General features: G+C 50.0%; 2 protein-coding genes across 7 annotated transcripts in view; one reads left to right on the top strand and one right to left on the bottom strand.

Annotated features, from left to right (window-relative positions):
- NDE1 (nudE neurodevelopment protein 1) overlaps positions 1–12,453 on the top strand; it is a 47,172-nt gene that overhangs the window by 29,340 nt on the left and 5,379 nt on the right. For 2 of the 4 annotated variants that reach the window (XM_066382557.1, XM_066382558.1), the window contains exons 8-9: positions 572–723; positions 1,490–2,702. In XM_066382557.1, the coding sequence (XP_066238654.1) occupies positions 572–723; positions 1,490–1,583 (246 nt within the window). In that variant the 3' untranslated portion in view covers positions 1,584–2,702. Of the gene's footprint in view, positions 1–571; positions 724–1,374; positions 2,703–12,453 lie in introns of those variants that run through there. The other 2 variants (XM_066382560.1, XM_066382559.1) reach the window with 2 other exon arrangements.
- MYH11 (myosin heavy chain 11) overlaps positions 3,410–12,453 on the bottom strand; it is a 134,028-nt gene continuing 124,984 nt past the window's right edge. For 2 of the 3 annotated variants that reach the window (XM_066382551.1, XM_066382553.1), the window contains 3 exons: positions 11,696–11,804; positions 11,404–11,576; positions 3,410–4,123 (listed from right to left, as the gene is read on the bottom strand). In XM_066382551.1, the coding sequence (XP_066238648.1) occupies positions 3,991–4,123; positions 11,404–11,576; positions 11,696–11,804 (415 nt within the window). In that variant the 3' untranslated portion in view covers positions 3,410–3,990. Of the gene's footprint in view, positions 4,124–6,787; positions 6,827–11,403; positions 11,577–11,695; positions 11,805–12,453 lie in introns of all 3 variants that reach the window. The other variant, XM_066382554.1, reaches the window with a different exon arrangement.

The raw sequence follows: 12,453 nt of genomic DNA, 5'->3' as shown, positions 1-12,453 counted from the left end.
TGTTCCTATTATTTTTAAAAATGATTCTTGGAAGGCCACATAATCTTAATTCCTGCCAGTCTGTCATCAACCAGAATGTTTGTACTCAGAGCTGCAACTTAATAGGAGCTTGCAACTCCTTTCTTATGTTTTTACTTTGGGCTTTTGGTTGTCTCGTTTTCTATTATATAAACAGGTCTCTGTTTTAATACTTTGCACAACTAGAGTATAGAGAAGCCTGGGGTGGTCTCAGTGCCCTCTTGGCTTTTGAGGGGTCTGTAAAGGAAGGTAAAGTCCTTTTGCAAACCTATTGCCTCTCTGTGCATGTTTAACAAGGTAAACAAAAGGGGATGAGACCCAAAATTGATTTCCTGTTTCCCATAGGTAGAGCTGGAGAGTCAGTAGGGTTAGTGATTTTCCAGGAAGCAACTGAATATCCTAGGCCAGTGGGTCTAAGAGTTGGGTGTGTGGGCCCCACCTTGGAATTCCAGTACACAACATACTGTTTTAGGTCACAGTCTGCATACAGCCTCCAGTGTGTGATCAGAGGTCTTGTCTTTAACTTGAGAGATGAAAGCATGTTTCTGTCCAGGCACTGGAGTCCAAACTTGCGTCCTGCCGGAACTTTGTGTACGAGCAGTCCCCAAACCGAACAAGTGGCCCTACCTCAGGGCGGGTGAACAAGAACAGAGACGGTGGTGACAGACGGCCAAACAGCACCAGTGTGCCTCTGGGCGATAAAGGGTCAGTACCTTTTGCTGTCACTCCAGATGGAAGCTTCTAACCCCTGACTGAAAGCCATTTGTTAAAAGTTGCAGGATTATGTCCACAAATGTGATCCTCTACCCCTGTCCCTTAAAACAGAGTTAGTTGGTGTCTTCTGTTTGGGCAAATGGCCAAGGAAAGGCCCATGTGTTTTACCAGATTCTGCAGGCCCAGCTCCTGGTCACACTGTGAGGATGTCCTGTCTAAATCACTTGTTTGGAACTTAAGCTTCAGACACTGCTCTGCTTCCTCCAGAAGAGGATTTATTTTTTTTCTTTTTTCTCCTCTAAATCTTTGGAACCTTTTGGCAACTGGCACTAAATTCCAGCCAGACTAGACTCCTGAAGCCAGTCACTGGATTGGAAAGCGAATCTGACTTCCAATGGCTTCATTTATTTTCTTGCCTGAAGAAAATCAGGGAAGTACCACCATCTTACTGGATCCCAAGCCACATAAATTCGGGGGGTCTGAGGCAGACAGATGACAGGAAATGAATCCTTTTCCGTGACATGCACAGAACTTCCGGACCTTTAGAAGTGGTATTTTTAGAAGGTCTTCTGCACTGGGCTCTTTGTGTGGCGTTGGGCATGTGAGCTCTAGATAGCCAGTGTCCTTTTCTTCATTTCACAGGAGAGAAAATTGAGACGCAGTGACAGTTCTCCTGACTCTTGATACTCACTCTTAGGATGCTAGTCAATCTGTAACAGCTGTAATGTCCGCTTAATTTGGTTTGCTCTGTCTGAAGGTTGGGAAAACGCCTGGAGTTTGGGAAGCCGCCTTCAAATCTGTCCTCACCATCGCTGCCGTCAGCCCAGGGTGTAGTCAAGATGTTGCTTTAGGAAACCCACAGAAGCGAAGCCACTGGTGTCTGTGCACAATTTGTTACCTTTTGTCCCCTCTTCACACTAGGTTTTTGTTTTCTTATGTTAGTTTGAGAAATATGGGCAAGCAGTCACACTTGCCAATGACTGAGGCTATCACCCATGGCCCTGGTGGTTGACCCTGTGAAATGTCTCATAATGCTCATCCTCCTTGTTGATGGGCAGGGAAACGGGACCCTCAGGAAAGGGCTCTGAGGTGTGGGTGCTGAGGCTGCCCCATCATTCTGATCTGTCCTGAGTCCTGATTGGTCTCGAGAGGTGTTTTTAATGTCAGGAGACATTTTACAAGTGGGGACGGAGCCCACCTCAGGCTCATCCCCAGCCCCATTCAGCTGGAGCTCTCTTCCGGCACGAAGTCTCCTAGCGCTGTGGCACAGCAAGGGTCTGTGCCTTGGAGTCACGTCGGGGAGGGGGAGCAGACGGAGCACGTGCTTATCAGGACTGCTGCTGTGTGCCTCCCACACCGGAACCTGCCTCTCGCTGACGCTCTGAGTGCATTGTGTGCGGACCAGGCAGTGGAAGGTCTGTGTCCTCCTTAGATCTGTCCCGACTGCTAGTTGTCCTGAGCCCCATGTCTGGCATGAGGGTGACCTCCACTTCAGGACCCTCAAGGTCATTGGGGTAGAGGGGCCTTGGAAATAACAGTTTTTAAGACTAAGATTTCATTCAAGGCCATAATGAAATAATCAGGGTGTCCTTCAAATAAGATTAAACCACCAGGATTGTCATTGGAAGCTGCTTTGTCAAAGAAGACACGAACCTGGGATTTTCAGCGTGGATGGTATATATACGCTCATTTCTGCTTATTATGAACTGTCTCACAAGTAAAACATGAATTCAGGAGCATGTGTGTAGTTTAATGACCTTTCTTTTATTACTAAGTTATTTATCCAAAAGAACAGAAAAAAATATCTTTAATTCGAAAGTGAATTTTTCAGGTGCTACTGAAATTCAACAGAAAATTCAACTTCAGTGCCTGGTTCATTATCCTGAAAACATTCTAACTTGTATTGGTAAAAGATGTACTTTTATTTTTTTTAAAGAACAATAAAATCAAGAGAAACTAACTTTCAGCTACTCCGAAAATGTTTGTCTTTCTGTTTTTGCTTATATGGCGGTGAAAAACTTTTTTGACCAAGTAATTAAATATGGAAAAAACTTTTTTTAAAAAACATTTCCCTTTGAGTCAGTTTCTTAGAACTGCATTTGGGGTACGTTGGTGTATTGTTGAGGGTGTGTTAGCATCCACTCCGCTGAGTCTTCTCGGTTTCCACGTCGACTCTTCTCAGACCTGTTTGAGCCCACAGAGCTGGTGCAGGGAATCGTTTGTGTTGAATGCAGCTTGGCAAGGAATCTGTCTAGAACACTCAAGCGTAGGAAGGAAAGGGCTCACAGCCTTTTTTTTTTTTATGGCCCTCACGCTAAGAATGGTTTTTACATTTAAAAAAAAAATGAATCTGTGACTGAGACCATATGTAAACCAAAGTACTATATTCTCTGGCCTTTACAACCCCTGGTGGGCAAAGTCTTGTGTTTTAAAAATTCAAGGAATCCTCATATTCTTCACTTTGTATATGTACTGGGTTTGGTGGATAAAGATATTTTTCATTGTCATGCTCATCCTCCCTGAGCCTTGAGCTGCCTGCCATCTGGTTGGGTCCTGAGGCCTCAGTTTCTCCCTTTTTGAAATAACCTTTACTCCATAGGGACATTGTGAAGCTTAAACTAGGGCATCCCCCCATTCTTTTGCTCCGTAGAGAACAGAAAAGCCAACTACATTCTAGTGATTTATAACCTTTTATTTATTAGTGAGGGTGTCCTTAAATACCATCGGGGTGCATATAAAACAGTGTAACATTCCTGCTCTTATCCATTCGAGCAGTGTCTTCTTTTTAATTCAGGTGACTACAGAAGGCACTTGGTCTCGGTGAACTGTGTGCGTCTGAGGTGTGGTAACCAGGACGGGGAAAGAATTCTCAAATGAGGTCCTACTCACGACGCTGCAAGGGTACTTGGGTTCAGGAATGGCTTGGGAGTGGGGGGCAGTGGCACCCGTTATGGTGACTTTCTCCCCATTTTATGTAAACTAAGTGGCCGGTGATTAAGTTACCATGGATATATTTTCCTATAAACTCAAAACCTCTGCACAATTCATGGATGGGGGGTAGTAGTGGGTGTGTCTGTGTCTCCTGCTGGTTTTTCTCATTTGGCACATGATTCAAAACTTAAATTGATAACCCGAACACAGGGCGGTGTTTTTTATGCTCATTGTGAGGGTGTCTGTGGTTTGGAATTTGAAAATGGATCTAGACCGTGCTAAGCAGAGTCCACTGGGTGTCATTCTGCTTTGTTTCCAGCAAGTCGTCTATTCACTGGCTTTGGTTCCGTTGAAGTCTGCGTCGCGAGCATCCATTTCCTCATCTGAACCATCCGCATTTTCAATAACTCTACGTCCTCCAGACCTTCTAGAGGGAACAAAGGAGGTCTCGTTTCCTCGCCTGTGGGTTTTAAGAAAACACAGGTTTCTTTAGTACAGACATCATCTCCCTTGAGATTGTAAGAGATTTTTGGAAGAGGCAAAAAACAAGTGAGACACAAATTTTGAGGTGCAGGCCAACAAATCTTGACCAGTTTCAAGGTTTGGTTATATTTGATCAGCTGGAAATGGAGGGAAAGTAGGTTCTTCAAAGCAGGATTATTGGCTTAAAAAAATGTTTGGTCTGGTCACTTGACGAACCCCAGTGTTCTGGTCTAGCAATGACCACGTCTCCGTGGGCTTATCTGTGCCCCGTGGGGTATGGAGTGAAGGAGAAGGGTCATGTTCTCACTCTGCGCTTGGCCTTCAGAGGGAAAAGGGGGAAGGGCTTTAGGTTTTCAACTGGAAGAAGGTGAAAATGAATGTTAGGGCAGCCCCGAGAGGGACAGAGGTCACAGTGCCGATGCCAGAAGGTGGCTTTCTGGTTAAGGCAACGCGCACCCCTAGCTGATGCCTGAGTTAGCCTTGGGTGACCCTGGTCTCCTGAAGTGAGGCGCTGCATGGGAGGGTGGGGCAGGCAGGAGGAGGAACGCCAGCTCCACTTGCACCTGACTTTCATGGTTAGGAAGACAGGTTTGTCATAACAAAGAATTGTGTTGGGCTCTGGCCACCTGGCCTCTGATTCAGAGGTCAGGTCTTAAATCATTTTAGGATGTCTAAGAAGAAAGCAGACTTTTGTAAGAAAAACGACCCGCTTGAACACACAAAGGCCGGACAGAAAAGCCACGAAGGTGAGCCCATCCCAGTTATTGATACTTGAGTCAAGGACAACTTAGACAGGTAAGACTGGAGGCATAAGCAAGGCCCAGAGAGTCCTGATCGCTGAGAAGGGGAATCCCAACAGGATTGGAGTTTGAGGCTGGGAGAAACCCAGCCTGAGAAAACCCACCGGGTGCATTGGACGGTATTCCCGAGGTACAGCGATCAGGAATAAATACTTAAAGTTGTAGCGCTCCCAGCTCGACTCAGGCCAGCCTCATCCACATCAGGGAAGTTTCTAGGCCTCACGCTCCCTTAGAGCTAAATTTCCATCACTCTCTAGTCGTGACCTTAAAAGTCTAAGAATGTGGGTCAGAGAGCAGGGTCTCAGAGTCCGGGGGTGGGGGCAGCAGCAGCTGGGCATCTCCTGTTGCTACCTTGGTTCACACTCGATGGGGGTGGCCTGGGGTCAGGAAACTGCCTCCCCTCTGCTTCCAGGCCCCGGGCAGTGTCTTTGCCTCCTGGAAGAGTATTCGCTGGCTAGAATAATCTAATTGATAAACGTGCTCCCTGGATCTAAGAAGGAAACGGTGCCCTGCATCATGTTAAGTCCCCTGCTTTAGGCTCCGTCCTGCGAGCCTGTTTGTTCTGGTTCAGGTGTCTTTCTGGAAGGAACTGGTTTCAAATCCTATGCAAAGGTTGATACTATATCTGTCACAGTAAGTAAGGGACCCCTCTAAAGATTTTCTTTAAGAGGTCTGGTCCTGGAGAATTTGGGTTCTATTTGTAGACTCAGAGAGCTTGTTCAAGGTGCGGTTGACACACCAGGAATCAGCACAAGGGCACAAGCACCTGCTGCTTCCCAAGGCCTGGCTTCCCCATTATCTGGTGGATCCCATGCTCCAGCCAACCCTAGAATTCAGCTGATCCTGTGACCCCAGTGAGCTGGCAGGAGAGCCTCTCGAAAGCTGTGTGTCTTAGAGGCAAAAAGCTCCTGCCCAGACCTCACCCAGCTTTAAGTATTTGTGTAGTGACAGCAAAGCTGAGATTCTTGTAAAGAGAAGACAGATGCAGCCAGGACTTGCTTGGCCTCCCAAGGAGAATGAGAGGAGAACCAGGCCCCAGTTGCCTAGCTTTGTATGTGAAAAAGTTGTTAGAATTCCAGAGAAGTCGAGACCTCTTGTCTTGTGAAGGGCCCCATGCACTTCCTAGCATCTTGGGCACCCATCGCCCAGTTCATGAATACGTGCCCGTGAGACCTCTGGAAAAGGCTTGGCCAGGACTGTGCATAGCTCTGTGAGGTGGCCCGCGCCCACCCTTGTTTGCTGAAGATGCAGTTAGGAGCTAGGCCCTTGCTGAAGCCTCACAGGCCCCAGCACTTGTGTGACATCATGGCGAGAGCTTACCTTTGCAGACAAGTTTGTGAATGCCCAACCGTGAGGGGGAAAATTTCTGGGCTGCGGTACCATGAACCTGTGCTTTAATTGTGATTAGTGAACTAGACCAGCCAGACGGAAGCCATTCTCCAGGAATGGACCCACATCGCAGTGTTGTCACATCTGCCCGGTGCAGTGTTTTAGCCAGAAGAGGGAGGACAGCACAGCCGAATGAGTGTCCCTGACAGTGTAAGGGAGCCCCTCTTCTGCAGGTAAGAACAATCTAAGTGACACGCGGTGACAGGACACATTTGGTGCCATGTCATGCCAAAGCGGGAGAGGGAAGGAGAACGGGTCAAGACATGAGGTCTGGTGCTGATCTTGGTTTTGATGAAAACAGTTCTGAACTAAGATGTCAAAGCCTTCAGATTTTGCAGGAATCTCACAGAAATTTGCAAGGGCCAAGAAGGGGGCAGGAGGGCGCGCTGGGCAGAAAAGAAATGGAAACCGAGTGTAACACACAAGCCGCAGCAAAGCTGAAGGCATGATACCTGGTGAGTCACTGCGGAGTTTCCTGGGGGAGGGGGGCTCTGAAACAGAGAGAGAGAGTCCTTGCTGGTTATCATCAGGCAGACGGGAGGGAGCCCATTTAAGTGCCTTTTCAATCATGGAGGCATCTGCTTCGATTAATTACAGGCACTTTTAAGTCAACCTTCTAACAAAGCACCTAAAGCCCAGGCTCTCACGCAGAGGGACAAGCTACTTTTTTAAAAGATTAAAAAGCAAATTTCTATCCTTGTGGGCTTCTTTTAAAAACATGGTGGCTTTCTCCCACTATGCAGACCTGTTTAGGAAGGTAAAGGCAGGTGAGTAAGCTGGTTCAGAGATCCACGTGGGAACCGAGTCCCAAACAAAGAACCTGCTGTACAATCTCACTTCGTTACTACTGGGTCTTCATTGCCTTTTACGCCAGTAGCAAGAAGGCAGAGGTGGATTCCTTTGCCAGCCCGTGTTAAAGGTGACTGGCAGTGTGGCACATGATGGGACTATTGGTCAGGCTCTAGGAGAGCTCGTACTGAGATCTACCTGGCTGAGAAAACTGAAACTTGTTTGCAGTTCCTCTGTGGGAGGTTGGCTAGGCTTGCGAACCTCTCAGCTTTGAGAAAAACCTATGCTTAATTTTAGGTATTTGCACATCTAGGAGACTTCAGGAAGTCGGAAAAGTATGACCCGTCTTCAATGTGCATTATATGCAAGTTTGTGACAGGCCTATATGGCCTGAGGAGGGCATTTGTCCGGGGTAGAACCCAAGGGATATTCAGTGTCCCGAGCTGAGGCAGTAGTGACAGCAAAGGGGCGAGAGAGCGGGAGCGGCTGCCTACTTCCTGCCACTCAGCCAGCCACTGAGGGGTGTCAGGACCAGCAGAGCGTGTTCTGGGGGTCTGTGGTGAGAGCAGCTCTCTTCCACTGACAGTCAACCCTGGGGGCTGCTCCTCAGCCCCTGCTGGACCTGAGGTCAGGCCTGGTTTCTGTCCCACCAGGGATCCACCAGCCCCTCACCGTGTGGTGACTGGTGATGCCTTCCTGAACCCCGGTACCCTGAACCAGCCGTTCTCATCCCCCTTCTGAAAGGGGTCTGGCCTTCCCCTTGTCTTGTGCAGTGGTTCAGAGTCTGGAGTCTGTATGCGGTGACTTCAGAGGGCCCCCGAGCCTGCCACTGGATAACTGAATGGACAGTGAGAAAGGCATTTCCTTTTCAACTCTTAAAATACGTCTGGTGTTTGTCAGAGAAAGTCTGGTGCTAATATGTTGTCACTCATTTTTTAACTGAGAAGTAGGCCATAAGGTGGTAGTTGTCAGTTTGTGGCCAGGTAGCTAGCACTCATATTGTTTTCACTGTATTTAATTTAATTGTGACCTGTTGATGCGGGTGACGCTGGTTTAACAACATAGTAGTGACAATGTATGATTGGCAGTTAACGTCAAAGAAAATACCAAGTCAACAACAGTGCAAGTGGTAAGAGGTAAAGATAGTCGAGAATGACCAAAGTTACAGAGAAACATCTCAAACTCAGTGACTGAAGGTTTATTCTGCACCCAGCACTACCCCAGACACTGGGGATGGATCACCGGACAAAACCTCTGTGCTCACGGGCTGGCAGGTGAGAGTGAGGACAGATCACAAATGAGTTAAGTAAAATAACTAGCAGGTGACAAGGTGACAGGTGGGTAAGACAGAACTGGAGGGAGTAAGGTTGGAAATTTTAGTGAGGGTAACTGATGAGTCAACATCTGAACGAAAGGAAGAGGGAAGCAACGAGGCGGAGTGCTGGAGGAAGAGCATGCGGGCAGCAGTGTGGCCAGGTCCCGAGGCAGTGTGTGAGGAGTGATTGAGGAGGCAGGGGACCGCGATCAGGAAGGGCCTAGCCCCGGTTGGCAAACTGCGGCTCGCGAGCCACACGCGGCTCTTTGGCCCCTTGAGTGTGGCTCTTCCACAAAATACTGCGTGCGGTGCTACCTCGATAAGGCATGTACCTACCTATATAGTTTAAGTTTAAAATATTTGGCCCTTAAAAGAAATTTCAGTCATACTGTTGATATTTGGCTCTGTTGACTTGAGTTTGCCGACCACTGCAGAGCGGAACCAGTTGTGGCGAAGACATTGCTTTGGCTCCCAGTGAGCTGGAAGCCTATGGAGGGCTCCAGGCAAAGGAGGGACATAATCCAACTCCGGTTAAACAGGAGTCCTCTGGCTGCTGTGTTGAGAACAGGCTCTTGGGGACAGCAGCGAGGACCGTGAGGAAGCTGTGGAAGTTCTCTAGATGGGAGAGGGTGGCCGGAAGTAGGTGGCTTCTGGATAATGTGATATTTTTAAGGGAGCTGACCAGGTTTTCTTTATTAATTTTTAATATTTTTAAAAAAATTTTTTTTCCAGAGACACAGAGTCAGAGAGAGAGATAGGGACAGACAGACAGGAACAGAGAGAGATGAGAAGCATCATCAGTTTTTCACTGTGACACCTTAGTTGTTCATTGATTGCTTTCTCATATGTGCCTTGACTGTGGGCCTTCAGCAGACCAAGTGACCCCTTGCTCGAGCCAGCGACCTTGGGTCCAAGCTGCTGAGCTCTGCTCAAACTAGATGAGCCTGCGCTCAAGCTGGCGACCTCAGGGTCTCTAACCTGGTCCTTCACATCCCAGTCCGACGCTCTATCCACTGTGCCACCACCTGGTCAGGCTGACCAGGTTTTCTGATAGATTGGAGGTAGGGTATGAGGGAAAGAGAAAAGTCAAGAATGGCCTTGGTTACTGGCAACTATATCATTCCGTTTGTTGAGCTGGGAAGGACTGGGAGAGGCACTGGATTGGGGCACATAAGGTGTGAGCTCCCCACTAGGTATTGAGTGGGAATGTCAGGCCGGGTCTGGAGTCTGGGAAGAAACGAGGGCGTCTCTGGCTGTAGACGGAACACTAAAGCCACAGGGCTGGTTGCGATCCCCGAGGGAGGAGTGAGCACAGAGAGGCATGAAGAGAGAACCAGGCAGCGCCCCGGGGCAAGCTCACGGAGGGCAGTCCTTGAGTTGTACCGGAGGAGACAAGATGAAAGAAGCCAGAAAGGGAGGAAGGGAGCCAGGTGAGGCTGGTGGCCGGGAAGCCCAGTGAAGAAATACACGGAGGAGGAGTGATGAGCTGCAGCACCTGGCACTGCTGAGTCAGGGGAGGACCAAGGACCGACCACGGGATTAGAGTTCCTAGTCTAGGGTAGGAGAGGAGTGAAGCCGAGAGGGTTTTTAGCTGATGTAATGACTGAGAGAAAACACTGCAGAGAAAGGTAGATTTCTGGAGTAACGTCTGCAAGTAAACTAGGGGAGGTCTAACAGAGGGCATGGCCTGCGTGGGTGCTGGACAGGTCAGCACAGAAATGGGGGGTAGAAGAAACAACCACAGATGTAGGGAGGTTGGTCAGTGGGGCAGTGGGAGCTTGTTTACGTTTCATGATCACTTCTAATTTCAGTTCAACAGGAAGTAAGGTCATCAGCTGCGAATGGGCGGAGATGGTTGTTTTCAAGAGAAAATGGAAAAGCAGGCATCTAAGAGAGTGAGAGACTGAGGCGCAGGCAGCACGAGGGAGGCCCACCCGGTGTTAGCAGTTTCCCACGGGAAGTGCAGCACGGGGTTGCTTTTCTCACAGCACTTTGAGCTGCAGAAGGTGGGACGCTGGGTCTCACTGGGGTTGTGTTTTAACCACGTGACTGCGGCAAAGCAAGAGGGGTCCAGGGTACTGAGGAAGTGTGAAAGGCTTCCGCTGAGTGTGGGCTCGATGCTGCGGTAGTGGCCGCAGAGCGCGGGATGAAGATCCCAGGGGGCAGGAAGGTGGCAGTGGGCAGGTGCTGTGATGTCGCAGGTCAGATCAGGGCTTTGAGCTACTGGTAATGCCTGTGGAGCGGCAGGCTCACGGAGGAAAGAAGGTCAAGGGCTTGAGAGGTTGGAGGGTTGTGAGAGAATGTGACAGGAAGCTCAGAGCCAAACCTTCAGGGAACCAGGTGGGCAGTGGTGGGAAGAAGCCCTGAGCAGCAGGGCGGTCACCTGCCTACCTTCAGACCCAGAGGACACAGGGTGCGGGAGGGAGAACAGCCCTCAGTGCAGTCAGGGCCAGTTCTCACCCTTGGGTGACTGTACTCCCAGGGGACACCTGGCAATGTCTGGAGACATTTTAGATTGTCACAGCTGGTGAGAGTGCCACTAGAGCTGGTGGGTAGAGGCCAGGGATGCTGCTCAGGCTCCTACAACATTCAGGCCAGTCCCTGTGACACAAAGCAAGCACTATTCTGCCCCAAACATCAGTAGTGCCAAGGAGCCCTGAGTTAGAGAAAGGTGGTGAAGAAAAAGGCCAGAGGAGGAGGGGGATCAGGAGACAGGAAACTGCCTCTCCCTCCTCACCAGGAAGATGGTTATGAAAGAGAAGGTAAGCTCCTTAGACGCAGGGCCCTCGTGGGCCTGGGCGCTGCTGCTGCTGCGTGAGGGGGGAGAGCGGGAGCCTTGGGAAGAAGGGCTTTGGGGAAACAGCCCCTCGTGTTGGTATGGAGTCACCGTGGGCACCGCAGGCCGACCTGATCGCCTGCCCTTGAGAACAGTCCCTGCGGGCCGGGCCGGGCCGGGCCACTCACCTGAGCTTGCTCTTGAGCGCGTTCACCTCGCGGCCCATGGCCTCGTTGCTCTCCGTGGCCTCCTCCAGCTCCCGCTGCAGCTTCCTGCGGTTGGCGTTGATGCGCTGGGACTCCTCCTCCGCCTCCTCCAGCTGCCTCTTGAGCTGTTTGACCTTCGCATTTCCTTTCTCTGCCTATCAGGGAGAGGCCCGAGGTCAGGGGGCCCCTTGGAGGTCCTGGGGGGGGGTATCCTGGGAGAGGACTGAGGCTCACTGGCTCTGTGAGGGTTGGGGGGGGCGAGGCAGCCATGTACCTGCTCCTTGTACTGCTCGGCTGCCTTCCGCTCGTCCTCCACCTGCAGCAGGACCTCCTTCAGCTTCTTGTCCTTCTGCTTCAGGGACTTGGCGGCCGCCTGCTTCTCTCTGTACACAGGGGGGAGGAGGGTTGGCTTCCTTCGCAGTTGACATGTGAACCAGACCAGTACCTTGCCCCTGTGGACACGTCCTGAGCTCCCAGTCAGAGCTGACCCACGAATCCGTCATTGCAGAATAGCACTCATCCATACAGAGCAGGAGGCCCTGACAGCCGCTCGAACGTGGTGAACCTGAGAGCCCGTGCTCAGTGAGGGAAGCCAGTCACGAAGGCCTCGTATGGTTCCGTGGGTAAGAAATATCCAGAGCAGACAAGGAGACAAAGGGGATGCTTAGAGCCGGGGCTGGATGGGAAATAGCTGGTGGTGGCTGAGGGGCACAGGGCTTCTAACTGAGGTGATGACAGTGTTGTACAGCTAAGCATGGTGAGGGTGGGCCTTCTGTGAATATGGAAAAGCCATTGCACTGTACACATTAAATAGGTGAATTGTGTGATAGTTATCAGTAAAGCCACTACCAAACAAAAAGGGAGAAGGGGTCAGAATCCACACCAGCTGATGGTCACAAACTTGCTGTGAACTTACAGCTCAGGGACCCATCATTGTGTGCTGAAAGGGTTGTTGGTTTGGACTTTCATGTATCCGTGATGTGACATTGTGCAAATGTAGGTTAGCAAAGCCGCCTGTGCTCCCGGGAACGC

This window comes from Saccopteryx leptura, chromosome 4, assembly GCF_036850995.1.
Source record: "Saccopteryx leptura isolate mSacLep1 chromosome 4, mSacLep1_pri_phased_curated, whole genome shotgun sequence".
Taxonomy (NCBI): Eukaryota; Metazoa; Chordata; class Mammalia; order Chiroptera; family Emballonuridae; genus Saccopteryx; species Saccopteryx leptura.
This window is presented reverse-complemented; position numbering and strand designations above follow the sequence as displayed.